We start from the raw sequence: 26,276 nt of genomic DNA, 5'->3' as shown, positions 1-26,276 counted from the left end.
GGTAAGAGGATCAGGACTTCAAAGCCGTCCCTGATTACATAGTGAATGAGTTAGTTCCAGGCCAGCCTGGGTGAGGTCTGTCTCAAAACCACAACACTTCCCACAACCCAAAACAAAACGAAACAACCAAGCCAATCCTCAGATCAACCTTGCCAAGCTATCACTGTCCTTTGACACACACACACACACACACACACACACACACACACACACACACAACATCCGTGTAGATGAATGGTAAACTGGGGGCGCGCGGTGGGGGGGGGGGGGGGTGCGGCACACAGCAGGTGGGTTTCCGCGGTCCCAAGACCACATGCTTCCTGCTCCACTTTGTTGGTGTTTAGGACTGAACCAAGGGCCTCCGGCATGCTACACAGTGTATCATCTAGAAGCTCAGAATTTTATGTAAAAATCTCCCAATTCGAAAATGTTGCCAACAAATCCACAATTGCTTAGACACGTGGTTTGGTAGGCCTCATTTGACCGGTGAGTAACAGATTCGGTGTGGCTTTCTTTGGAGACAGCCTCTTTCTGTAGCTCTAAGCCAGCCTCAACTCACAGAGATCCACCCGCCTCTGCCTCAGAGATATTAAAGGTGTGCACCATTTGGCTACCGATTCCTTTCTTTCTTCTTTTTTTTTTTTTTTTTTTTTGGTTTTCAAGACAGGGTTTCTCTGTGTAGCTTTGTGCCTTTCCTGGAACTCACTTGGTAGCCCAGGCTGGCCTCGAACTCACAGAGATCCGCCTGGCTCTGCTCCCGAGTGCTGGGATTAAAGGCGTGCGCCACCACCACTGGCTCCGATTCCTTTCACACCTCCATCCGCATTAACTGGCAACTTTTGCTGAACCAGGCATGAGCTCGTGAATACTGTTCTCCATTTCAGTCTCGTTTCCTTTCGTCAGACCTGGCAAGCTTGAGCCCAAATTCTCTTATCACCGACATCTGATGTGGGATTTGGTGAGGGCAACGGAGCCTTTCCCTGTGTTTGCGTGAACTTGACCTGGACAATCATTGGTCACCTGAGCCACTTCAAGACAGAGCCCTCTGAACAGGGGAGCCTAGACAAGGAGTGAGCAGAGTTAATACAAGTAAGTAACGTGAGAAAGAACTCCCAAGAGTGGGAAGGACTCCCAGGGGAAGAAACAACACCCATATTGCCCTGCCCCGATGGATGGGCTGTTACATTTATTTTTAAATGTAAAAATGTATAGCTGTTTTGCCTGCATGCATGTATACCCACTGTGCATGCCCTTGGAGGCCAGCAGAGGGTATCAGATCCCCTGGAACTGGAGTTACAGATAGTTGTAAGCCGCCATGTTGGGGTCCTCTGGAAAAACAGCAGCCAGGGCTCTTAACCATTGAGCTATCTCTCCAGCCACTGAATGTGTGTGTGTGTGTGTGTGTGTGTGTGTGTGTGTGTGTGTGTGTACTTACATATGATAGGTATATATATATATATATGTTAGGAATTGATGGAGACATATATATATATATATATGTCTTTTGAGACAAGGTTTCTTTGTGTAACAGCTCTGGCTATCCTAGAACTCACTCTGTAGACCAGGCTGGCCTCAGACTCACAGAGATCCATCTGCTTCTGCTCCCCAAGTGCTGGAATTAAAGGCCTGCACCACCACCGCCCCGTCTAGGGACTGAGATAATCTTATGAGACTGGCCATTTCTGAGCACATAGTGGGTCCAGCCCAGTAAGGAGTTCGCAGACCCTATCATGCTCCTGTGGCCCCAACCAGAGAGCGGCTCTTTCATTTGGGGGAGGGGCCGTGTGTGCTTTGTGACTAGCTCTGACCCACTGTGGACCCACTCTTACTACCTACGATCAACTTAACTCCTGTCTCAAAGGCCATGGATTCTGTGAGTGCCCTACAGAGCAGGAGGCCCAGGACCTTGGAAGTACTCATTAATGTTGCCTATTAGATTGATATCCCTGTCTAGGTGACACCTGCCGCGTGTGGAACCACTGAGGGCAGCTTTAATCATGCTAGGCTCCGCCCCGAGACTCTTTTTTAATTAGTCTGGAGGAGAGCCCATGGTATTTGGGTTTGCCGACAATCACGCAGCTTTGAAGTGCTTCCAAATGCTGACAGAGAGCTGGGGTGGAGATCAGTGTGAGGTGCTTGCCTAGCAAGGCATCGGGCCTTAATTCCCATCCCCGGGGGAAAAAGAGGGGATAAACCAACACATGCTTACACACTCACACGGTTTCCTGTGATAAGAATACAGAGTGCGTTCTCCCTGAGCACACGCCGTCCTGAGGATGTTTAGTTACCTCTTTGTCAGACCACATGTGTTACGTCTCAGCTGCCAATCTGTAGTTAGTAACTGCATCAGGTGCCTCACAAACCCCTTTAACTCCAGTAACAGGGAACTGAACATCCTTTTCTGGCCTGTTTGGACACCTGCATGCACATGGTGAGCATACCTATTCTCACACACACACACACACACACACTCCATGGATGACTTGGGCATGCTATGTAAGTACTACAAATTTAATTTTTTTTTTCAAGACAGAGTTTCTCTGAGTAACAGCCCAGGCTGTCCTGGATCTCGCTCTGTAGACCAGGCTGACCTCAAACTCACAGAGATCCACCTGCCTCTGCCTCCTGAGTGCTGAGAACAAAGGCGTGTGCCACAGCACAACTGCCTGGTACAAGCACTATAAATTTAATTGAAACCCACCTGTAGTGTAGCCAGACTTCGAGGTGGCCCATTTGCACTTTCGAATCTGAGAATCTTTCTCCTGGTCCAATGCCCCGCCTCATAAATCAAGGGAGCATTGGTTAGCAAGGAGTCTGTGAAGCCCTAAAGATGAGAGATGTCCCTTGTTCTGTATTTCCTAAAATTCAGGCCAGAGAACTTGATGTAGAAACGTCTTACACATTGTCTTCACTGTGAGTTTGTGAGTCAGGCATAGTAGGGCTGTATTTCCAGGGACACACAGTAGGGCCTCAGTAATGGTGTATTAGATACAATTTGTAGGAGGCTGGGGATGTAGTTCAGTTCACAGTGCTTGCCTATAATGCTTGAAGCCCTGGGTTTGATCCCTAGTATCACATACACCACATTTGGGGTTACCTACTAGGAATTACACTGTGGGAGGACACCTGTAATCCCAGCACTCAGGAGGTAGAGGCAAGATTAGAAGTTCAAGGCTCTCCTTGACTCTATGGTGGGTTTCAGGCTAGCCTAGGATACATGGGACTCTGCCTAAAAAGAGAGGGAGAAGACAGAGAGATGGCTCAGTGGTTAAAAGCCCTGGTCCTCTTACAGAGGACCCAGGTTTAATTCCTAGCACCCACATCATGGCTCACAGCCATCAACTCCAGTTCCAGGGGCTCCTACACCTCTGGGCGCTGTGGGTCCGGCATTCAGATGGTGCAGAGGTAGGCAGGCAAAACATCCATACACATAAATTTAAAAGAACTAAATCTTCAAAAATTTGTAGGAAGCCAGGCCGTGGTGGTGCATACCTTTAATCCCAGCACTGGGGAGGCAGAGGCAGGTGGATCCCTGAGTTTGAGGCCAGCCAGGTCTCCAGAGTGAGTTCCAGGATAGCCAGGGCTACACAGAGAAACTCTGTGTCCAAAATCCAAAGAGGAAAAAAAAAAAAAAGAAAGAAAAGAAAACCCCAAACAAAAGTAGCTTTTTTTCATTTGACTGTGGACAGGGTCTCACCATGTAGCCTTGGCTGGCCTTGAACTCACAGAGATCCACGGGCCTCTGCCTCCGCAGTGCTGGGATTAAAGGTATGTGCCGAACCCAGTCAAAAGGAACTTTGAAATTACCAACTGCTTCAAGTTCTGTTTCCTCTTACTTCAGCTGTTTTCTGTCAACTTGCTGCTCAGCTCATCCGAACAGAATTGAATTATAATTGAGAATGAATTTTTGAATTCTAAATAAAAGCCAATTAATATCTTTAAATTCTGTTTCAATCTCGTCTCTTAAGGTAGTTATTAAAATTCCCAGTGTAATGTTTAATTTTTTTAACTTTTTTTTTTTTTTGAGACAGGGTTTCTCTGTGTATCCCTGGCTGTCCTGGAACTCACTCTGTAGACCAGGCTAGCCTCAAATTTACAGAAATCCAACTGCCTCTGCCTCCTGAGTGCTGGGCTTAAAGGCATTCGCCATCACCTCCTGGCCCCAGTTCAATGATTTAAAACTTAATACACCTGGGAGCTGGAGAAAGCTCGGTAGCTGAGGGAGGTTGTTGCTGTTCTTGTAGAGGACCCGAGTCTAGTACCCAGCACGCATGGCAGACGGCTCACCAGCTACCTAGAATCTGACACCCACATCACTAAGCTACCTACGTGTCTGTCTTTCTTTTAGAAATGAAAATTAAGAACATTAATAAACTTGGGGTTGGTGTGGCTGAACAGTTGTTGCTCTTGTAGAGCACCAGGTTTAATTCGCAGCTCCCACATGTCAGCTCACAGCCACCTGTGACTTCAGACTGGGGATCCCTCTATTGACCTCTACAGGCAAAACATTTAATATATATAAAATAATAAAATAAAACAAACAAAACTGGGGTTGGGGTGCATCTTAGTCACAGAGCACTGTGGGATGGCTGAGGTCAGGGTGAGTCTTCAGCCTCACACACACAAACACATCATTCCTCATCTCATGTTTTAGAGCAGTTTAGGCACCAGTTTATCTCCTGCTTCCGCACAAGTAACATCGTTTCCATCCTGTGCAATATAGCTAAGAGTGGCATTAACAGCATTCCCCATCACCGTGGTTACAATTTGCTACTGCAGCCTCTCCAGATGGGGTTGTAACTTGGTTGGTAGCATATGCCTAGCATGCTAGAATGCCCGGGTTCCATCCCTAGCATAAACTCACGGTAGCATCGACCTGTAACCCCAGTACTACGGAGGTGGAGGCAGGAGGATCAAGATCATTCTATGCTACATCCTCCTCCTCCAGTGAGCTCTAGACCAGCCTAGATTGTGTGAGACACGGTCTCCAAAACCAAACCAAACCCAAAGCAAAGAAACAACATCAACCAAACAGCTTTGAAGAATTACATTTTTGTTTTTTCTTTGACACGTCTGCTCTTGGATGAGGTGATTGTAACTTTGGCAGCCCGAACCGGAAGGGTTTTGTCCTATTTTACAGGTGGAGGGGGTGGGAACAGGACAGTTAAATCAGTTTGCTCCCCACTGGATCTCAGGCTGAAATGGATCAGTAGATTCTGAGGATCAGGCCTAGAGCGTGGGGGAACCAAGCTGAATTCAGACTTCTAATACAGAATGTTGGACGTGGCTCAGATCAGCCGGTAAAGGCGCTTGCAGGCAAGGTTGACCATCAAGTGTGATCCACCTGAAGTGCCACAACACACTCAAACAAACAAACAAACAAACAAATGTAATAAAAACAAACAATCGCAGACTTCCGAGTGTGCTCGGTGGTGTCCAGATCCTGGGAACAGAGGACAAACGGTTGCAGGTAATTTCTGGAACTCGGGGTTGCTCTTTGGACGCCTCTCAGGCTGGGAAGAACCAAGGGGAAGGCAGGAGCTGATACCATTTGCACAAAACTTTGGGGAGCGTCTGGAGGAGACAGGCGGGACCAGGAAGCTGCGCAGGCCCACCTGTGGGCTGGCTAATGTCCTGTTCCCGCTCAGAGCTTCTGGGGATAGTAGCCTCTTATTTCTAGGCTCAAACAGAAATTTCACGTAAAAACACCACTTTCAGCCGCGTTTTGTGGCCCATTCTATAATCCCAGCACTTGGGATGCTGAGACAGGAGATTGTCTGAAACTAGAGAACAGCCTGCCTGGGTCAGGAGAGTAACACTAGCCCGGGATACAGACGTAAAACCTTGCACTTAAGCAGGGACCTGATTCTAGGAAGCCGGAAGTTCTGACACATTTTCTGACGCCCCCTTTGCGCAGTAGCGCTATGTCTTATGGGAGTTGTAGTCCCAGAGCTGCCATGCATCTGGATGGGCGGAGTCTGCGTGGTTTTGGATGCCGGCTAGTCCTGAGGGTGGCTGCGACTTCTCTCTGCATCTTGAGCTTAAAGCGCTTTCAAGTCTGTTGAAAACGTTTATGTGAGTTTTACTTCTGCTTTGAGATACTGTGTTAAGTGTTTTGTTGTTGTTGTTTTGAGGCAGGATCTTCTAGCCCTAGGCCGACCTGGAACTCGCAGCAGTCCTCCTGCCTCAGCTTCACAAAAACAGGGATTACAGGTATGAGCCACCACACCCAGCTTTAGCGTTACGTTTTATTATCTGCGCTTAAAAAGGTCTGTTCCTCGAGGGCCGGCGAGATGGCTCGGCTGGTAAAGCTGCTTGCCACCATACCTGAGTTTGGTCTCCGGGACCCACAAAGAGGAACCGCGGAGCTGACTTTCACGGGTGGTTCTCTGACCTCCACGTTTGTGCACCCACGCAAACAAACAATAAAATATAATAAAAAGGGTCTATACCTCCAGAAAAAAGTGAGTGCAGGTGCACATAGCTATGCAAAAGAGATCATTTGGTCCTTTTAGTTTAGAACGGTTTCCACACCTGCTCAGAAGGCACTGGCAACTTCCCCCTTTGTTTTTAATTAGAAGTTTGTGTGCGTGTGTGTACGCACGCTCGTGTGTGCACAGGTGTGTGCTCAGGAAAGCCAGAGAATTTTGGGTGTCTTTCTCTATGGATCCCCATCATTTATTTATTTTTGAGATAGGCTCTCACTATGCAGCCCTAGCTGGTCTGGTACTCCTTATTTAGACCAAGCTGGCCTTGAATTCAGAGATCTATGTGTCCTCTCTCTCCCCGGTGCTAGAATTAAAACACGGGTCACCCGGCTTCTCCTATTTTTAAATAGTCTCTCGCTGAACTTGGAGCTGACCACTTTGGCTAGCCTGGCTAGCCATCAAGCTCCAGGCATCTGCCTGTCTGTACACCCCAGTGCAGAGGCTATAGGTAGCTACAGCCATGGGCAGTGTTACCACAGACTCTGGAATCTAGAATCACCTGAGGGATGGGTCTCTAGGCATGCCCATGATTATGATTATCATGATTATGTTAACTGAGGTGGGACCACCTACCTGCCTATTTGCAGAGGGTGGCAACATTTCCGTTGGATGGGCCCCGGACTGAGTAAATGGAGAACACCAGCTAAGAAGCGCCACGTGTAATTTGCTGTCTTCCTTCTGATTGTGAATTCAATGTGACCGGCTGCTTCAAGCTGCTGCGGACGCCTTGGCTCCCCTGCCACGATGGACTGTGCCCTTGATGTGATCGTTTCATATCTACTGTGCAGGGCATGGTGCTGATAGGCCAGTGACACATGGGTTGTTCATGAATTTCCCAACTACGTGAGTCGGAAGTAGTTTATTACAGACACCGTGGTACAGATGAATGGAAGAGACTGTGTGCAGACAGGCACCCTAGGAGCTGTTTCCAGGGTGTGTGAGTGTTTGCAGGCAGTTAGGTAGTGTTCCAGTGTCCATGGTCTGGAATAATTGCTGTTGGGCTTGTTGTGGTCATTACCAGTCTGGCCTTGAGGCAATCATCCTCCCTCTCTGAATTAGAAAAGGCTCCACAGGACCAACCCTCTTTAACTGACATCCACGTTTTGGTAGGTCTTGTTGGGATTTGTAAGGGTCCTCTAGGCCAGGCTGGCCTCGAACTCAGGGATCTTCTTGCTTCTGCCTCCAAATGCTGAGTTTAAAGGCATGTACCACCGTGCCTGTACCCTAGGCTGTTCTCAAACCTTAGACTGGCTATGTAGGCAAGGCTGACCTTTGAACTCCTCATATCATGATCATCTGATATTCTGAGATAGGATTCCAAGTTATGTACCACCATACTTGGCTGGTTAATCTGTTCAATTTTTATTATTTTAAATTATGTGTAGGTGGGTGTGTCGGCATGTGTGTGTGTGCATGTGAGCGCAGGTGTCTTTGGAAGTCAACTTCTGAACTCTGGGATCCAGGGCTAATGTGGTTCTGGGCAATGGAAACTGAACTCAGGCTCCCCGGAAGTGCAGCGAGTGCTCTTATCCACTAGCCATCTCCAGCCACTCTTTTCAAAATGTATGATCTCAGGCAGGGCAGTGCACAGGAGGTGCACACCTTTAATCCCAGCACTCGGGAGGCAGAGGCAGGCGGATCTCTGTGAGTTCAAGGCCAGCCTGGTCTAAAGAGTTAGTTCTAGGGCAGCCAAGGCTACACAAAGAAACCCTGTCTCAAAAAAACCAGCCAAGCGGCAGGAGAGATGGCTCAGTGGTCAAGAGCACTGACTGCTCTTCCCGAGGACCCAGGTTCAATTCCCAGCACCCACATGGCAGTTTACAACAGTCTGTAACTCCAGTTAATGTCCATGGCAAAACACCAATGCACATTAAATAAAAATAAATAAAAAAGAAAAAAAACCCAGCCAAATAAACAAACACAAACAAACTAACTCCCCCCAACCCAAAATGTATGATCTCTTCCTAGTCTCCTTCTCCACCTTCCTCTCTCTCCTCAGACCTGGCTGGTGGCAGTCAAGCGCTGGCCACTGGGTTATATCTACAACTGCCGAAAATTACAAGCTATTTTAAACACTTGGGAAAAGTACCCACTGTTCCTATTGAACAAATCTTAAAAACTCAATTCACATTTTCTTCTGTCTCTTAAAAAGATAGACAAATATGAACTATCTAGGTAACGCAGCGATGATAACATGGGGAGTTTTTGTAAAAATACACCTGGTATCAACTGATAGGGAAAACCCACCGCGTCAAAATTCAAACTACACTGATATACATATGAACTCACAGAGACCGTGGCTGCACGCAGAGGAGGGTCTGCAAAGGTTCAAGCCAGATGGGGCTTTTATTATTGTTTTTTGTTTGTTTGCTTGTTAGTTTTCTAAAGAGAGAAGATTTAAAAAAAAAAAAAAAGGCATGGAGTTGGGAGGTTAGGAGGATCTGCGAAGAGTTGGGAGAGGGGAAACCGCAATCAGAATATACTGTATAAAAAATTGTTTTTCAATAAAAGCAAAGCAGAAAAACAACGCCAACAGAACGAACTCCGCCCCCTCCCCCCCAAACTACAGATCCCAGCAGCCCTGCACGGTAGGTGCTCTCCTGGGCAAACAGCCAATGAGAAGCTGTGTTTGCAAAGGGCCGGGTTGACGTCGGCTGTCCGAGCTGGCTGGTGTGGAAAGTGCAGCTGAAATGCAAAGAGCTTTGCTGGTACCCCGCAGCTCACCGGGTCTGTGGCGCCGGAGAGGACTGACTCACCCCTGTAAATGGACGCGATACTGAACTACAGGCCGGAGGGCGGCGAGGACTACTACGCCCTCCTGGGATGCGATGAGCTCTCCTCGGTAAGCGGGGCGGCACCGCCTCACCGGGTCGGCTTTGAGATTTTAGCCGCATCGCCTGGAACTCCAACCCCCCTACCATTTTAAAGGAGTTTCGGTGTAGAGACAGTGAAGGATTGAAGTGCTCGCTGGTTAATTCGAGGAAAGTACTATGAATTTCAAAGTGTTAGGGACGGTCTGCAGACAGTTTCATTGACTTCAGAGCATCGATTCTCAACCTGTGGGTCTCGACCCTATAAGGACGCATATCAGATATTTACATTACGATTCCTAACCGTAGCAAAATTACAGTTGTGAAGTAGCAACTAAATAATTTAATGGTTGGGGGGAGGGGGTCCACCACAACGTGAGGAATTGTATTAAAGGGTCACAGCATTAGGAAGGTTGAGAATCACTGCTTTCGAGAAACAATAAAGTCTGCGATTTAGAACTCAGCCGGAGGAGCCAGCTGCCTGTAGTCGCCCCGTTCAGCGACAGTCTCATGGATGTTGGGAAACAATATTGCTCACCATCAGCGTGTCTGCCTGTGCTGAAGTGAATTCTGAAGAGTGTAGTAGGGTTGTTACCCGCTACACGTTCGTTGATGATTTCGAGGTGCTTTGCTGAAAGTACGCTGTGGTTCTGATAGCTGTTATGGAAGGCGTTATTACAGTCAATATTAAAACGTATATATGTGCTGTATAAGATATACCAGTAGGACATATGAGGGATCCAAGTACTATCGTAACTTCAAATCAGTTAAATCAAGTTTTCCGTAGACATCATATAATTGAGACAAATGTGTTACTCTTTTAACGACTTATTTATTATTTTTGTTTTATGTACATATGTGAGTGCCTACATGTATGTATGTTTGGGTTCTGTTTGGCTGCATAGGGATACTCTGTACTTGGGATTTTGTAAACTTATTCTATCCTATAGCCTGCATCACATTTAAATTTATTTACCTAGTATGTACGTATGTATGTGTGTGTGTATTTATTTATTTATTTATTTATTTATTTATTTATTTATTTATTTATTTATTTTCTGAGACAGGGTTTCTCTGTGTAGCTTTGCGCCTTTCCTGGATCTCGCTCTGTAGACCAGGCTGGCCTTGAACTCTCAAAGATCCGCCTGCCTCTGCCTCCCGAGTGCTGGGATTAAACAGAGTCTCACTATGTAGCTCTAGCTGGCCTGGAACTAACTAAGTAGATCAGGCTGCTCTCGAACTCACAGACATCAGCTTGCTTGTTCCTCACAGGTGATGGGTTTAAAGACATGTGCCACCATACCCAGCCACAAGGTGAATCTATAGTATCTATAGTTATAACTAGTTTAAAGAAATATCCTATTATAGATACATTCATGTTTATTTAAATTTTTCTTTTTCACTGAACCTTTGTATGTTGGGCCAAATCGTTGGTCCAAGATGGAGTCACTTAAGATGTCATGATGAGTGACCCTGAGACAGCCTCCTGCTATTCTAATGGCCAGCTCCAAAAAACAACTTTTTTTTTGGCTTTTCGAGACAGGGTTTCTCTGTGTAGCTTTGTGCCTTTCCTGGAACTCACTTGGTAGCCCAGGCTGGCCTCGAACTCACAGAGATCCACCCGGCTCTGCCTCCCGAGTGCTGGGATTAAAGGTGTGCGCCACCACCACCCGGCTTGTCAGCCACCTTGTGGTTGCTGGGACTTGAACTCAGGACCTTGGAAAGAACAGCCAATGCTCTTAACCTCTGAGTCATCTCTCCAGCCCTCCCCACCCCCTTTTTTAAGATTTATTTATTTATTATGCATATTGTGTTCTGCCTGCATGTATCCGTGCAGGCCAGAAGAGGGCACCAGATCTTATTACAGATGGTTGTGAGCCACCATGTGGTTGCCGGAAATTGAAACCCTCCCCCCCCAGACAAAACAACTTTGTCAACAGCAGTCTGTCCCTTTTGCCGGTGACAGTTCCTTTTTACTTAACGCTCTTCTGCCACATTCCTGCCCAACTAAAAGCAGCCCGTGAAACCCCAAGCTCCTTTTCAGCGGTGCTGGCTTCCCTTCTCTTGGGGACAGGGCTGGAGATCGTCCCCAAGAGAGCCTTGCCTTTTCGCCTCGTCGTGGCTCTGATGGTCTGTTTCTCTCACTAAGCCGCACATTGTAGAGATAAATTCTTGTCTCATTTCAGATTTTTTTCTCTAGACAAATTTTTAGAACTAGAATTGTTGGATCAAAGAGTAGATATATATACACACACACACACACATATATACACATATATATTACATTCTATATTCCTTGCATATATACATTATATATATGTACTTTAATTCGCTTTTAGAAATGTGCACCTACTTAAGATTCAGGAGGGCTTGGGTGTTCATGCCTTTGAACCGCCAGGACCACTGGTCATGTTCCTTCACCCTCTCGATGTTTTGGTTTATTTGACTGTCAGTAAAGTGAAACATGGTTTCTGTTTACTGCCAGCACCACAGGCAGCTGTCCAGACAGATCACTAGATCGTGAAGGCGGGGCTTAGTGAAGGCGGGGCTTAGTGAAGGCGGGGCAGAGTGAAGGCGGGGCTTAGTGAAGGCGGGGCAGAGTGGACCTTGACGTAAATGGCTCCGTCTGTCCACGGACTGCAGTCATCGCCACTGGGCGTGTGGGATGGGGACAGCAGGAGAGAGATGGAACGTGCTGGAAACAAACCCGCCCCCCTTTACTGGTTTACTCAGGGTCAGCCCCACAGAAGGTTTGTGTTTGACTCTGAAGTAATAAAAGACAGACACGAGCTATTTTCTCTAATTGGCAAAACTGAAAAACTGTAAAGAAGGAAGTAGCAGTGACATGTTGGTACTGTTGGGAAGTTACAATTTGTCTCCATAGACTGGTACCATAATGTTTAAAAAGCATTTTCACATGTGTGTTTGTATGTATGCATGCCACATTATGCAGAGGTCAGAGGACAAGTTGTGGGAATTGGTTCTTTCCATCTTGTGGGTCTTGAAACTCAGGTCATTGGGCTTGGTGGCAAGTGCCTTTATACACTGAACCATCTCATTGGCCTCAGATGCTGTTTTTTTTTTTTTTTTTATCTTCCTTTTTATTTATTTATTTATTTTTATTTTGAAACAAGGTCTCTTTACATAGCCCTGGCTGTCTTGGATCTCACTCTGTAGCCCAGACTGGTCTCGAATCCACAGAGATCTGCCTGCCTCTACCTCCCAAGTGCTAGGATTAAAGGCCTGTACCACTAACCTGGCCCCCACGATGCTTTTTTTTTTTTTTTAATCATCTTTATTTTATGTGCATTCCTGGTGACCATGTCAGAGGAGCATCAGGTTGTAATTAAAGTTCAAAGTGTCAGCCCATCAGGAGGCAAATCCCTGATGGGTGAATCTCGGGTTAGGCAAGGCCCTGGGACCGCAGACCCAGAATGTCTTTTGCTCTGCTGTGCCTTCACATGTTGGCTGCAGCCATCTTCCTCTGGTGTCTGGCACGGTGTGAATGGGTGTGGGGAGATCCTTTCCCACTGCCTGTAATGTAGTGTGTTTAGCTGTTGTTGTTTGTTTTTTCTTTTGGGGGGATGGCCCACCACCCAGCTCCCAAATTAATCACACGCTGAGGCTTATTTTTAATTAGAAATGCTCGGCCTTAGCTTGGCTTGTTGCTTGCCAGCTTTTCTTAACTTTAAATTAACCTGTCTGTCTTGTGCCTCTGGGCTTTTCCTTTTCTTACTTCTGTAATCTTACGATCACTCTTACTCCCTTGCTGGTGGTTAGCTGGGTGGCTGGCCCCTGATGTCCTCCTCCCAGATTTTTCCTTCTATTAATTCTTTCTGCCAGCCCCATCTACCTTTTCTCCTGTCTCGCTATTGGCCATTCAGTTCTTTATTAGACCATCGGGTGTTTTAGACAGGCACAGTAACACAGCTTCACAGAGTTAAACAAATGCAACAAAAAAAAAAAGCAACACACCTTAAAATAGTATTCCCCAACATTTAGCTACTGGAAACATCCCGTTCTACTGAGCATTTTTGTTTTGTTTTGTTTTGTTTTGTTTTTCGAGACAGGGTTTCTCTGTGTAGCTTTGTACCTTTCCTGGAACTCACTCTGTAGACCAGGCTGGCCTCGAACTCTCAGAGATCTGCCTGCCTCTGCCTCCCAAGTGCTGGGATTAAAGGCGTGTGCCACCACCGCCCGGCTTCTACTGAGCATTTTTACCTGTGGATTATTATGAAGATGATTTCTTCCTAAGCTGTACTGTCTAAATGATAATAATAATGTTAGTTTCAATAGAGTTTTGATGATTAAAAATATAAGCAAGGAAGTGTCACACTGCTACAACACATGAGTTTCTATTGAGGAGCCGTATAGACTGTGACTTAGGTTGATGATTAAGAAAAACAATTGAGGGGCTGGAGAGATGGCTCAGAGGTTAAGAGCACTGACTGCTCTTCCAGAGGTTCTGAATTCAATTCCCAGCACCCACATGGTGGCGCATAACCATCTGTAATGAGATCTGGCACCCTCTCCTGTCTACATAATAAATAAATAAATCTTTAAAAAAAAAAAAAGAGAAAAGAAAAACAATTGAGTCCCAGTAGCCCAGCTAGCTTAAATTCTTTTAACCTTAAAGTTGGGAGATGTGTTCACAGGTTTAAGAGTGCATAATATCTGAAACAAAGCTTTGAAAATAACTTAAAGTTGGACTAAGATGTTTTCATCAAATAGCTTTGAGGTGAAAAACCCAAGAAGACAATCTAAAGTTTTAGAAAGACACATAGTTGAGTGAGGAACTCTTTAAGGTCAGGGAACAAGAACAAAGCAGCCCAATTATCATTGGCTGATGGACCTTTCTTCCTAGGTTTGGTCGATGACCAAAGGTGATAATTAATCCCCCCCCAAAAAAAAACCTATTGATGAGTGAGTGCCCCTAAGATTTAAAGTAGATCTGACTGATTCTTTTTTCATATATAAAATTTAAGTTTGTGCCGGGCGGTGGTGGCGCATGCCTTTAATCCCAGCACTCGGGAGGCAGAGCCAGGCGGATCTCTGTGAGTTCGAGGCCAGCCTGGGCTACCAAGTGAGTTCCAGGAAAGGCGCAAAGCTACACAGAGAAACCCTGTCTCGAAAAACAAAAAACAAAAAACAAACAAACAAACAAAAAATAAAATAAAATTTAAGTTTGTGATTCCTTTAAGATTCCTCATAAGGGCTGGAGAGATGGCTCAGAGGTTAAGAGCACTGTTTGTTCTTCCAAAGGTCCTGAGTTCAATTCCCAGCAACCACATGGTGGCTCACAACCATCTGTAATGAGATCTGGCACCCTCTTCTGGCCTGCAGGGATATGTGCAGACAGAACACTGTATACATAATAAATAAATAAATCTTTAAAAAAAAAAAAAAAAGATTCCTCATAAGATTACCTTTCAAGATAAGTAATAAGGTAACTGGCCCTTTCTTTGTAAGTGCAAAATGCAGCCTGCCAGTAAAAGACCTGACTGAGAAGAATACCCTGCTTGCCCACACGGTTAATCTATAACAAGTTGCTTGGGTACAAATGTAAGTGGGTTCTTGGGGTAATTTGTTTTTCACATGTAATATATAAAATATTTAATCATGTACAGGATATGGAAAACATGCTGTTTTTTACTGTTTGTATTCATTGTAATCATTCATTTGAAAAATGGAATGTAACCACATTGTAATTCCTGTATTGCCTGACAGATTTCACTGGGGTATATAAGCTGTAAGGGAAAGAACAGAGATAAAGATAGAGTTAAAATGTGTTAGAAGGAAAACATCAAGAACAAGAGAGTTAGGAGGAACTAGAAGGGAAACTTCAAGAATGAGAGAAGGAAATCACCAGGAAAATAAAGACTAGAGAATGCAAAAGAAGAATAAAGAAAATGTCTGAGGGAAACCATCAAGAGAGTGTGTGAGTGCCTAACCCCCTCAGATAGAAAAGTCTACTACACGCCAATGCTGTGGATTTCTAACCCAAGTCCTTTAGAAGAGCAGCTGGTGCTCTTAACCACTGAGCCATCTCTCCAACACCCCTCCTCAACCCTCACGCCAGGATGCTTTCATATGTGATATAAATTAAAAACAGAAACCAGAACAGCAGCAACAATAAAACCCTGACCATCTCTGCCAGATAGTATAATTTTATTCATTTGCATCATTTAAAATTCCTAGAATATAGATATACATAGAGGGAAAATGTATTTTGAAGGGGTGAAAAGGATAAAAAGACCTTTACTTTCTATTCTGTCCTGATAGAAATCTTATTCAAGGAGGATTTGGGGGTACTTATAAATTGTTAATTTAAAAAACTTTACTAGGGGCCCAGGAGAGTTGGTTTAGTGGTTAAGAGCACTGGCTGCTCTTGTAGAGGGTGAGAGTTTGGTTCCCAGCACTGGGAGCATTGTGGCTCACCATCTGTAACTCCAGTGTCTGGGAATTAGTACCTTCTTCTGACCCTCTGTGTGCACCAGGCACACACATCGTAGGCAAAACATCCTCTTTGAGTCTGAAGCCAGCCTGGTCTACATAATGAATTCTGGGCCAGCCAGGGCTACACAGTGTGACCTTGTTGCAGACATACACCAAGTTTACTATTACACTTTTTGGCCCAAACACCCTATTTAGGTAAGTCTGACCTTGAACGTCTGGTCCCCTGCTTTCTGCTAGAATTGTAGGCATGGCTATCAGACACTTGAAGATATTTGATTGTCTTTTTTTTTTTTTTTTTTTCCCAGAGAGGGTTTCTCTGTGTAGCTTTGCGTCTTTCCTGGAACTTGCTCTGTAGTCCAGGCCGGCCTTGAACTCACAGAGATCCACCTGCCTCTGCCTCTTGAGTGCTGGAATTAAAGGCATGCGCTACCACTGCCTGGCCTTGAGAACCAGTTTCTTTAATCTATCCTTGTTATTTGAAACACTGATTTTTTTTTTTTTTTTTTTTTTTTTTTTAGGTTGAGCAAATCCTGGCAGAATTTAAGGTCAGAGCTCTGGAATGTCACCCTGACAAGCATCCGGAAAACTCCAAAGCTGGTAAGAATTTACTAATGGATGCTTCTTAAGAGGATGAAGAGCATATGGGCCTGTGTGTGGCAGAACATTTCCTGGGAGATGCTGCACACACGTCTCCTTACCCCAGATAGCCACCAAATGTACAGCACTGTAGGTACACACCAAAGTACCCATACCACCCAAGTCCAACTTGGTGAACCATGAGTTTTGTTTTGTTTTTTATTTATTTTATTTTATTTATTTATTTATTTTTGGTTTTTCAAGACAGGGTTTCTCTGTGTAGTTTTGTGCCTTTCCTGGAACTCACTTGGTAGCCCAGGCTGGCCTGGAACTCACAGAGATCCGCCTGGCTCTGCCTCCCGAGTGCTGGGATTAAAGGCGTGCGCCACCACCGCCTGCCTTCTGTTTCCTTTTTCTTTCTTTTTTTTTTAAGATTTTATTTTTTTGTGGGACAGTAGTGGCGCATGCCTTTAATCCCAAAACTCAGGAGGTTAAGGCAGGGGGATCTCTGTGAGTTCAAGGCTAGTCTAGTCTACAGAGCAAGTTCTAATATGGCCAGGGATATCCAGAGACACCCTCACTGTCTCAAAACGCCAAAAAAAAAAAAAGATTTTATTTTTATTTATTTGTGTGCGTGTGCGTGTGCATGTGCGTGCGTGCGTGCGTGCGTGCGTGCGTGTGTGTGTGTGTGTGTGTGTGTGTGTGTGTGTGTGTTTGCTTGCAGAAGCCAGAAGAAGGCATGAGATTCCCTGAGCTAGAGTTACAAGTGATTGTCAGCTGCCTGACATGGATGCTTGGAGTCAAGTTGGGGTCCTTTGGAGGAGCAAGTGCTCTTAACTGCTGAGCTCACTCTCCAGCCCTCCAAGGGCTGGTTTTGCTGTTGGATGGGCTCAGGGGAAGAGGACTGTGATGGGTCTTTCCTAACAACGGTCAGCATACATTTGTATGTGTGGGCACTGTGATGTTCTGTGTCAACTTGTAGTTCATTTTCACCAGCCACTGGAGTGTTACCATGACGATACGTTTATTTGTAACCAACGATTGTCTCTTTTTACGAACAGTGCTATGTTCTCTTTACCTGAATATGTCCATATATTAATCTTTTTATTTTTAATTAACTAAATAGTTCATTATTTTGTTTTTGGTTTTGACAGGCTGTCCTGGAACTAGATCTGTAGACCAGGCTGGCCTTGAACTCACAGAGATCTGACTGCCTCTGTCTCCAGAGTGCTGGGATTAAAGGTGTGTGCCAGCACAGCCCGGCTGTGAGAGGTTACCTTGATTAGGTTAACTGAGGCGAGAAGATTGAGGCTGAAGGAGGGTGGCACTGTTCCCGGGCTGGGGTCCTGGATTTCATGAAAAAGGAGGAGGCTGAGCAGGGGTGTTCATCCCTGGTTGATTCCTGACTGTGTCCTGTGACCGCCAGCTGCCTGAGTTCTTGTCCCAGGACTCTTGCCCTGATGGATTCTACCCCCGAAATGTGAGCCAAAATAAGCCCTTTCTTTCTTGAGTTGCGTTTGTCAGGGTATTTTATCAAAACAGCAGGAATGGAAATGGATTTACCCTTGTTATGTTCAAAGCCATTGTTCACCCGTCTTTGCTGGACATTTAGAGAAAGGGGTTATTTTAGCTTACAGTTTCAGGTTACAGTTTATCTTTTGGGGAAAGTCAAGGCAGGAACTTGAAGTCATTAGTCACATCAAGAACAGAGTGATTCAAGACCTTGTATCTTTTTTTTTTTTTTTTTTTTTTTTTAAGATTTATTTATTATGTATACACTGTTCTGCCTGCATGCCAGAAGAGGACACCTCTGGAAGAGCAGCCATGGCTCAGAGGTTAAGAGCACTAGCTGTTCTTCCAGAGGTCCTGAGTTCAATTCCCAGCACCCACATGGTGGCTCACAACCATCTACAATGAGATCTGGCGCCCTCTTCTGGCAGGCAGGTGTACATGCAGACAGAACATTGTATGCATAATAAATAAATCTTTAAAAAAAAATAAAGGAAAACAAAAAACAAAAACCAGAGTGAAATGGATGCATGCATGCTTAGTACTTAGTACATGCGAGCTTTCCTTTATACAGTCCAGACCCAAAAGCAGAGGGCAGTGCTGCCCACTTTCAGCCTCTGTCCTACACATCAATTAAGGTAATTCCCTATAGACATGCACACAAGCCAACCTGATCTAGACATTCCCATGTATCAGTCAGCTTTACTAGTGATACCCGAGATAATTAACTCATTAAAAAGAAAAAAAGAAGCCGGGTGGTGATGGCGCACACATTTAATCCCAGTACTTGGGAGGTATTACAGATGGATCTCTGTAAATTCAAGACTAGTCTGGTTTACCTAGTGAGTTCCAGGCCAGCCAGGGCTGAATGGTGAGATTCTGCATAAACAAACAAACAAACAAACAAACAAACAAACAAACAAACCTTTTATTTGGTCATCTGGTTCTGGTGGATTCTCTTAACATTTAAAAATATTTCTCACCAGGGGTGGTTGCATAAACAATAAAATAAATTTTGGAAAAAAATATTTCTAATATACAAGGCTCTTATATTTAGGTCAGTTTTTTTCTAAATATATGATTTAGTAGGCATCAAATCCATTCATTCATTCTCTACTTTTTTTTTTTTTTTGAAACAGGGCTTCTTTATGTAGCCCTGGCTGGCCTGGAACTCTTATATACAGACCAGACTGACCTTGAACTCAGAGATCTTCCTGTGTCGGTCTCCTTAATACTGGAATTAGAGGTGGGTGCCACTATGCCCAGCAATACATTTTTTTTTTAAAGTCAGCAAATAAAGTAGCGTGTAGACAAATTTCTAAACAGTCTTATTAAATAAGAAACATTAAATAAGAAACATAGCCAAATACTGGGGTAATAGCCGAAGAGATCAGAGAAATAGCAAATAGCCATGACTAGCCTTATCTTACCACCTCGCTGTAGCTTCCTAAAGAGAACCTCTTCCTGTCTAACCTGCACTTTTATTGCCTTCATGTTCTGCCTTCTCATTGGCTCTAAGCCCAGCCACATGACTTTCCTCGTCACTGCCTGTCTATACAGACCTCCAGGTCTCCACGGTTGGTACTGGGATTAAAGGCGTGTGTCACCACTGCCTGACTTCTGTTTATGGCTCACTATGACTTCTGATCTCCAGGCAAACTTTATTTATTAACATACAAATAAAATATCACGTTTCAGCACAAATAAAATATCACCGCAGTAGTGAGTTTCATGATGGCATTCTTTCTTGTGTGTGTGATCATACTTTATTCTAGCTCATCCCCCCAATTTATTCTCTTATGTGTGGAAATCTAGTTATATATAGGACGTGTGGAGCTCAGAGGACAGCTTGCATGAGTCACGTATCTCCTTCCGTGATGTGTGCTCAGGGGATTGAACTCAGGTCGTCAGGCTTGGTAGCAAGGACCCTTTACTCCCCGAGTCCTCACTTGTCCTTCTGTGACATACTTTACACATGGGGACACTGATGCCTGACTAGACCCAAAGTCTCGTAGTGTGTGGCCGAGTCAAGATGCTAGTGAGATCTGGTGGATGGTTTTGGAGTTTAATCCTTCCGGAACGCAGTGTTCATCTCTTGTCTTGTTTTCCAGTGGAGACTTTTCAGAGACTGCAGAAGGCGAAGGAGATTCTGACCAATGCCGAGAGCCGGGCCCGCTATGACCACTGGCGGAGGAGCCAGATGTCGATGCCATTCGAGCAGTGGGAAGCGTTGGCCGACTCAGTGAAAACCGTGAGTTTTTCTCTGGGGATCCTGGGGCTTTCCAGGTCAGGCTGCTCACGGGTTAGACTCATGACTTCGCCTAGAGAATAAGTGAGCAGTTGGAGGGAAAGGACCCAGAAATTAGTGGTAAGTCATCGCTTACAAAACCCCGTGAGGAGAAATTCAGAGAGGCCACCAGAACCAGTGCTTGAAGGGCCCGTGGCTGTTTATCTCACTCCATGTGACCATTGACACCTCATTCTAGGATTTCTCATAATTGTGCTTCTCAGATGGCTCGTGTAACTGAATTTTGGTCTGTTGAAAATTCTTTTCTTTGAAAAGACTTGAAAAAAAAAAAGTCTTCTTAAGATGTATTTCTGGCCGGGCGGTGGTGGCGCACGCCTTTAATCCCAGCACTCAGGATGCAGAGGCAGGCGGATCTCTGTGAGTTGGAGGCAGATCTTAAAAATGTTTTAGATTTACTTATTTTATTATTTTATGTATTTGAGTATTTTGTATATGTGCACCACATAACTGCCTGGTGCCCGCAGAGGTCAGAAGAGGGTGTCAGATCCATCTGAAATTGGAGTTACAGACAGTTGTGAGCTACCATGTGGTATGCTGGGATTGAACCTGAGTCCTCTGCAAGAGCAATAAGTGATTTTAATTGTTGAGGCATCTCTCCAGGCCCATAGTCTGGTCTTGAACTTGCTAGGTTTTTTTTTTTTTTTTTTTTTTGGTTTTTTGAGACAGGGTTTCTCTGTGTAGCTTTGTGCCTTTCCTGGAACTCGCTTTGGAGACCAGGCTGGCCTCGAACTCACAGAGATCCGCCTGGCTCTGCCTCCCGAGTGCTGGGATTAAAGGCGTGCGCCACCACCGCCTGGCTTGATCTTGAGTTTTTAATCTGTCTGTCTCCACCTCCAAAATAATGGGTTTGCAGGCCTGCACCACCAGACACAACAAAGACCTTTTTAGTGCAGAGACTCCAGAGTTTGAATGGCTTTTCATCTCATTCCAAAGTACACAGCAAGAGGGTTCTAGAAGGCTGTTGGAAAATGGTTTGGGTTAAGTCACAGTCAAAACTCCAAGAAAACATCCCCAAAGACTGATAAAATTATCCCATGTCACATCCACTGCTGTAATTTTTTTTCTCTTTTTCTTTTTTCGAGGCAGGATTTCTTTCTCTGTGTAGCCCTGGCAGTCCTGGAACTCACTCTGTAGACCAGGCTGGCCTCGAACTCACAGAGATCCTCCTGCCTCTGGCTCTTGAGCTCCAGGATTAAAGGCGTGCACCACCACTGCTGGGATTATTGCTGTAAATTTTATAAGGGGTTATATACATTTTTTTTTAAACTTGGCTGTTCAATAATCCTAGAAGGGATTTGAGGCCGTCCTGTTACCTTGCAGAGACCTATTTGCCTTTTGTTTGCATCCGAGTTCCTGCCTGGATGAGGTATCTTTGGGGGGAGTCCAGTTGGCCGCAGGCTACCTGTGGAAGCTTCCTACTATGCCCAGATGGGCAGTCTTTCTCTAGCCAGATGGGAAACAGTGAGCAGATCAACACCTCCTGTTCAAAAGACAGGCTGTCTTGTTTGGGTGTTGTCCAAGAGCAGTCAGATCAGAGATCAGCCACTCGGGCAAGTTAAAAATTCACTCATGGTGACCCAGGGTAAAAATAACTGATTTGGGGGCCTGACGAGATGGTGCAGTGGTGAAGAGCACAGGCTCCTCTTCCAGAAGACCTCGGTTCAATTCCCAGTACTCACAGGTCAGTTTATAATTGTCTGTAACTCCGGTGTCCCGGGATCTGATGCCCTCTCTTCTGGTCTCTTTGGGCACCAGGCATGCATGTGGTGCCCAGGCGTACACAAAGAGAAGACACTCATACACATAAAATAATAATTTGAAAAAAAAGAAGAAGCTAACTTTGTTCATGATTCAGCTGAGCTGTGGCTCACGGGAGCCAATTGTTTCATTTTTCTTTTTCCAATGTTTAATGGCATTTAGATTAAAAAATAATTATTTGTTACTGTTGACCAGGGTATGTATGATAATGATTTCCTAAAGAAAAAAAAAAAGAGGTCCGCTCAGGAAAGCTGGTAAACAAGTTAATTGTGAGCGGAAAGTAACAGGAGCCTGGCTTCACAGACAGGAGCGTTCATGGCCTTTGCTCTGTGGCATCTGCTGACACTCTGCCTCGTGCACCTCAGCGTCTCCCTCTCCTCAGAGTCTCTAGTTCTACTGATGATCTTTTTCTTTTCTTTTTTTCCTGGAACTCTCTTTGTAGCCCAGGCTGGCCTTGAACTCCCAGAGATCTGCCTACCTCTACCTTTTTTTTTTTTTTGTTTTTTGTTTTTTGTTTTTTTTCTGAGACAGGGTTTCTCTGTGTAGCTTTGCTCCTTTCCTGGAACTCGCTTTGGAGACCAGGCTGGCCTTGAACTCACAGAGATCCGCCTGGCTCTGCCTCCCGAGTGCTGGGATTAAAGGCGTGCGCCACCACCGCCCGGCCTACCTCTACCTTCTGAGTGCTGGGATTAAAGTTGTGTGCCACCATCACCTGGCTTTTTTTTTTTTTTTGAGTCAAGGTCTCATGCCAGTCTGACCTCCAATTCAATGTGCAGTTAAGGATGGATGACCTTGAATTTTTTTTTTTTTTTTTTTTTTTTTTTTTTTTTTTAAGTTTTTCAAGACAGGGTTTCTCTGTGTAGCTTTGCGCCTTTCCTGGAACTCACAGAGATCAGCCTGGCTCTGCCTCCCGAGTGCTGGGATTAAAGGTGTGCGCCGCCGCCGCCGCCGCCGCCGCCGCCGCCGCCGCCGCCGCCGCCCCCCCCCCCCCCCCCCCCCCCCGACCTTGAACTCTTGGTCCTGCCTTCCCCTCCTGAATGTTGTGATCATTGGCGTGCTCCATCATTTACAGTTCTGTGGTGTGGGGTCCATTACTGCACTGTGGGATCTGGGCACACTGTATAGATTGAGCTCCATCCTGAGTACCCTACATTTTTTTTGTCTAGTGCTGGGATTGAACCCAGGACTTCACAAATGCCAGGCTAGCACTTTACCTAACTGACCTCTTCACCCCCAGCTCTACTGACCCACTGAAGACAAGTTCATTTGATGTTATATGCTGTTCTGTGCCACCAATACTCTGGTGGAGCTGAGAAATACACTCTGGGAACACAATTGGACTGCTCAGCATCACTCTTAAAAACTTTTCCTATTTATTTGTTTTGTGTGTGTGTGTGTGTGTGTGTGTGTGTGTGTGTGTGTGTGTGTGCATGTGTGTATTCTGCAGCATGTATGTAGAGGTCAGAGGACAACTTGCAAGCGTCGGTTCTCTCCTTCCACCATGTGAATTCCAGGTATCAGACTCAGGTGGCAGGGCGTGGTGGCAAGCATCCTTACCCACTGGGCCGTCTTGCCAGCCTTCAGCTCCGCTCTTGCGTCCGTCATCCTTTGACTAACTATAGTGCGTGGGAGGCACCTGCATCTGAGTTTCAGTACAGTTTGGATTTTTCTTCTGACTATTTCTGTAATTGGAATTAGTGGAGACAAGAGTCTGATGATGAAACATTTAGTTTTGATTTATTCATATGGGTGATGGGTAAGTCAGACTATTATCTCAGAACATCTTTTTGCTGATGACTTTCATGGAAGCATGAAACTGAGTGTCACCCAGGGCCATTCATCCTGAGCACCTGTCTAGACAGACCACAGACACTTGGATTTTTGAGAGTGAAGCCCTGTTTACAAGTTTCTTGGTGGCCTGAGTTGGATTCCCAGAGCCCCCTTGATGGAAGACTAGGCTCCTGAAAGCTGTCTTCAGCCCCACTCCACATGCACCACCCCGATTAGTAACCACATGTAAGAAACAAACCCCGGGGCTGAAGAGATGGCTCAGAGGTTAAGAGCACTGGCTGTTCTTCCAGAGGTCCTGAGTTCAATTCCCAGCAACCACATGGTGGCTCACAACCATCTGTAATGAGATCTGGTGCCCTCTTCTGGCATACAGGCATATTGTTTACATAATAAGTAAAAAAAAAAAAAAAAAAAAAAAAAAAGAACCATTGTTCTCATGAAGTCTGGGCATCTTTAAAAAAAAAGAAAAAGAAACAAACCCTAAATGATAGCTATGTGTCTACTCTTACTTAATCTAGTCGATGCACTGGGCTGTCCGAAGCAAGAAAGACTTGATGCTGGAAGGGACTGACCAGACCTGTCCCGACACAGTTCAAAACAAGGAACGGAACGAGCAGAGAGAAACCAAGAGAGGAGAGCCAGATCCAGCCACAGAGAGAAGGAGGCAGAAGGGATCTGAGTCCCCAGAGGAGGCCAGCTCCCCTCAAAACCCAGGCTCTCCAGGTAAGCTGTGTCAACTAGCTTTTTCACAAGAGAAGACTGCAAATCAGAGAGCAAATCTCAGCCTGCTCCAGTATGCACAGCAATGCCAACTTACGGATTGGTTTAGCATCTTTAAAAACCATTTTAGACAGGATCTCGTTAGCTGTGTAGACTAGCCTGGGTTGGGACTCAGAGATCCACTGGCCGTTTCCTCCTAAGTTCTGGGATAAAAGTACCACCACACCTTGGGTTACTTTTTTTTTTTTTTTTTCAAGACAAGGTTTCTCTGTAGCCCCAGCTTTCTTGAACTCACTCTGTAGACCAGGCTGGCCTCAAACTCACAGAGACTCACCTGCCTCTGCCTCCTGAGTGCTAGGATTAAAGGTGTGCACCACCATGGTCCAACTAGGTCACTTTTTAAGAAGGGACATGAATAAGCAGGTAAGGAGTTGGCCTCGGAGAAGCTAGGGAGAGGAATGTGGATATATATGATCAAAATATACTGTGTGAAATTCCCAAAGAATTAATAAAAATATTATAAAAAAATCCCCACCTCAGGAGAGGATGATTATTAAGCAAGTGAGGTCCTCATACATATAAATTATAATTTCTGTTCATAAGAATTCCAAAGTATGGTTAAGGTGAGGTAATCTGTTTCTATAAAATATGAATAGTTTGCTGGGTGTGGTGGTGCATGACTTTAATCTCAGTACTCAAGAGTTAGAGGCAGGCGGATCTCTGTGAGTTCCAGGCCAGCCTAGTTTTCATAGCGAGTTCCCAGGTCAGTCAGGACGACCTAGTGAGACCCTGTCTTCCAAAAAGGAATAATTCATACTGGAGGCTCACTCCCCCTGGTTGCAGTGGAGGCTTATCCCCAAGCTGTTTTACTCTGGTAATTCGATTCTTCTCCTACCTCTGATTTGAAGTGTTTCTCTTCCCTCTCCTAAAGGTCTCTCCGATTTGAACTATGGCCGCCTTCGTTTCCGCTGGTCTGGAGATGCTCCCTCAGAGCTCCTGAGGAAGTTCAGGAACTATGAAATCTGAAGTGTTGCTGCTCTGTGAGAGAGGCAAGGCGGTCGGGTTGCCTTTGCTGCCAATGTGCCGTTTTTTGTTGTTCAGGTCTTAAAAATGTGTTTGTGAAGGCCGGGCGGTGGTGATGCAGGCCTTTAATCCCAGCACTGGGGAGGCAGAGGCAGGCGGATCTCTGTGAGTTCGAGGCCAGCCTGGGCTACAGAGTGAGATCCTGGACAGGCTCCAAAGCTGCACAGAGAAACCCTGACTTGAAAAACCAAATAAATAAATAAGTAAGTAAATAAATAAGTAAACAAATGAGTAAATATGTTGCTCAGGGTGGTCAGGTCCTCCGTCCTTAAACCATGCTCACATGTGCTTTGTTTATTTATTTTGTGCTGGGGACTGAACCCAGGACCCCCGATACACTCTGTACCATTGACTCTTGCTTCCTGCCCCTCAACATGTTGTTTAAGTGAGAAAATTGTTGTAAGCCTAATTTCTTTCAATATTTGAGTAAACTAAGGCTCTTAGATCCAAGTAGTTTGTATCCTGTGTGTTTTCCTGTTAATGCTATTTGTAGATACCTGTTAAAAATCAATTCCCTGTTGGTGTACCGTGATCTCTAGCTGTGCTAGACATACAAAAATGTCTTCTGGATTTTTGGCTTAAAATGAAATGCGGCATTACTTGTCTGAATTTAGTAGACTGAAATAAACCATTTCCCCAAAGTTCATAAATGTGTTTATGATGTAACTGTATTCATTCATTCATTCATTCATTCATTCATTCATTCTTTGATGTGGAGTTTTGGGTGGAGTCTCACCATGTAGCACAGGCTGGCCCTGATCTCTCTATGTATTTATC

The 26,276-nt window shown here is 45.2% G+C and overlaps 1 protein-coding gene across 1 annotated transcript; it reads left to right on the top strand.

The window, feature by feature from the left end:
• The first annotated feature begins 9,131 nt into the window (after positions 1 to 9,131).
• Dnajc12 (DnaJ heat shock protein family (Hsp40) member C12) lies at positions 9,132 to 25,773 on the top strand. Its single transcript, XM_059282311.1, has 5 exons — positions 9,132 to 9,330; positions 16,273 to 16,351; positions 19,951 to 20,090; positions 24,215 to 24,419; positions 25,348 to 25,773. Exons 1-5 carry the CDS (start codon positions 9,253 to 9,255, stop codon positions 25,440 to 25,442), a joined length of 597 nt encoding a protein of 198 aa, XP_059138294.1. The 5' UTR covers positions 9,132 to 9,252; the 3' UTR covers positions 25,443 to 25,773.
• Positions 25,774 to 26,276: the final 503 nt, after the last annotated feature.

This window comes from Peromyscus eremicus, chromosome 16_21 (assembly GCF_949786415.1).
Source record: "Peromyscus eremicus chromosome 16_21, PerEre_H2_v1, whole genome shotgun sequence".
Classification (NCBI taxonomy): Eukaryota; Metazoa; Chordata; class Mammalia; order Rodentia; family Cricetidae; genus Peromyscus; species Peromyscus eremicus.
Note: the sequence above shows the minus strand (reverse complement) of the source record. Positions and strands in the feature narration are given on the sequence as shown.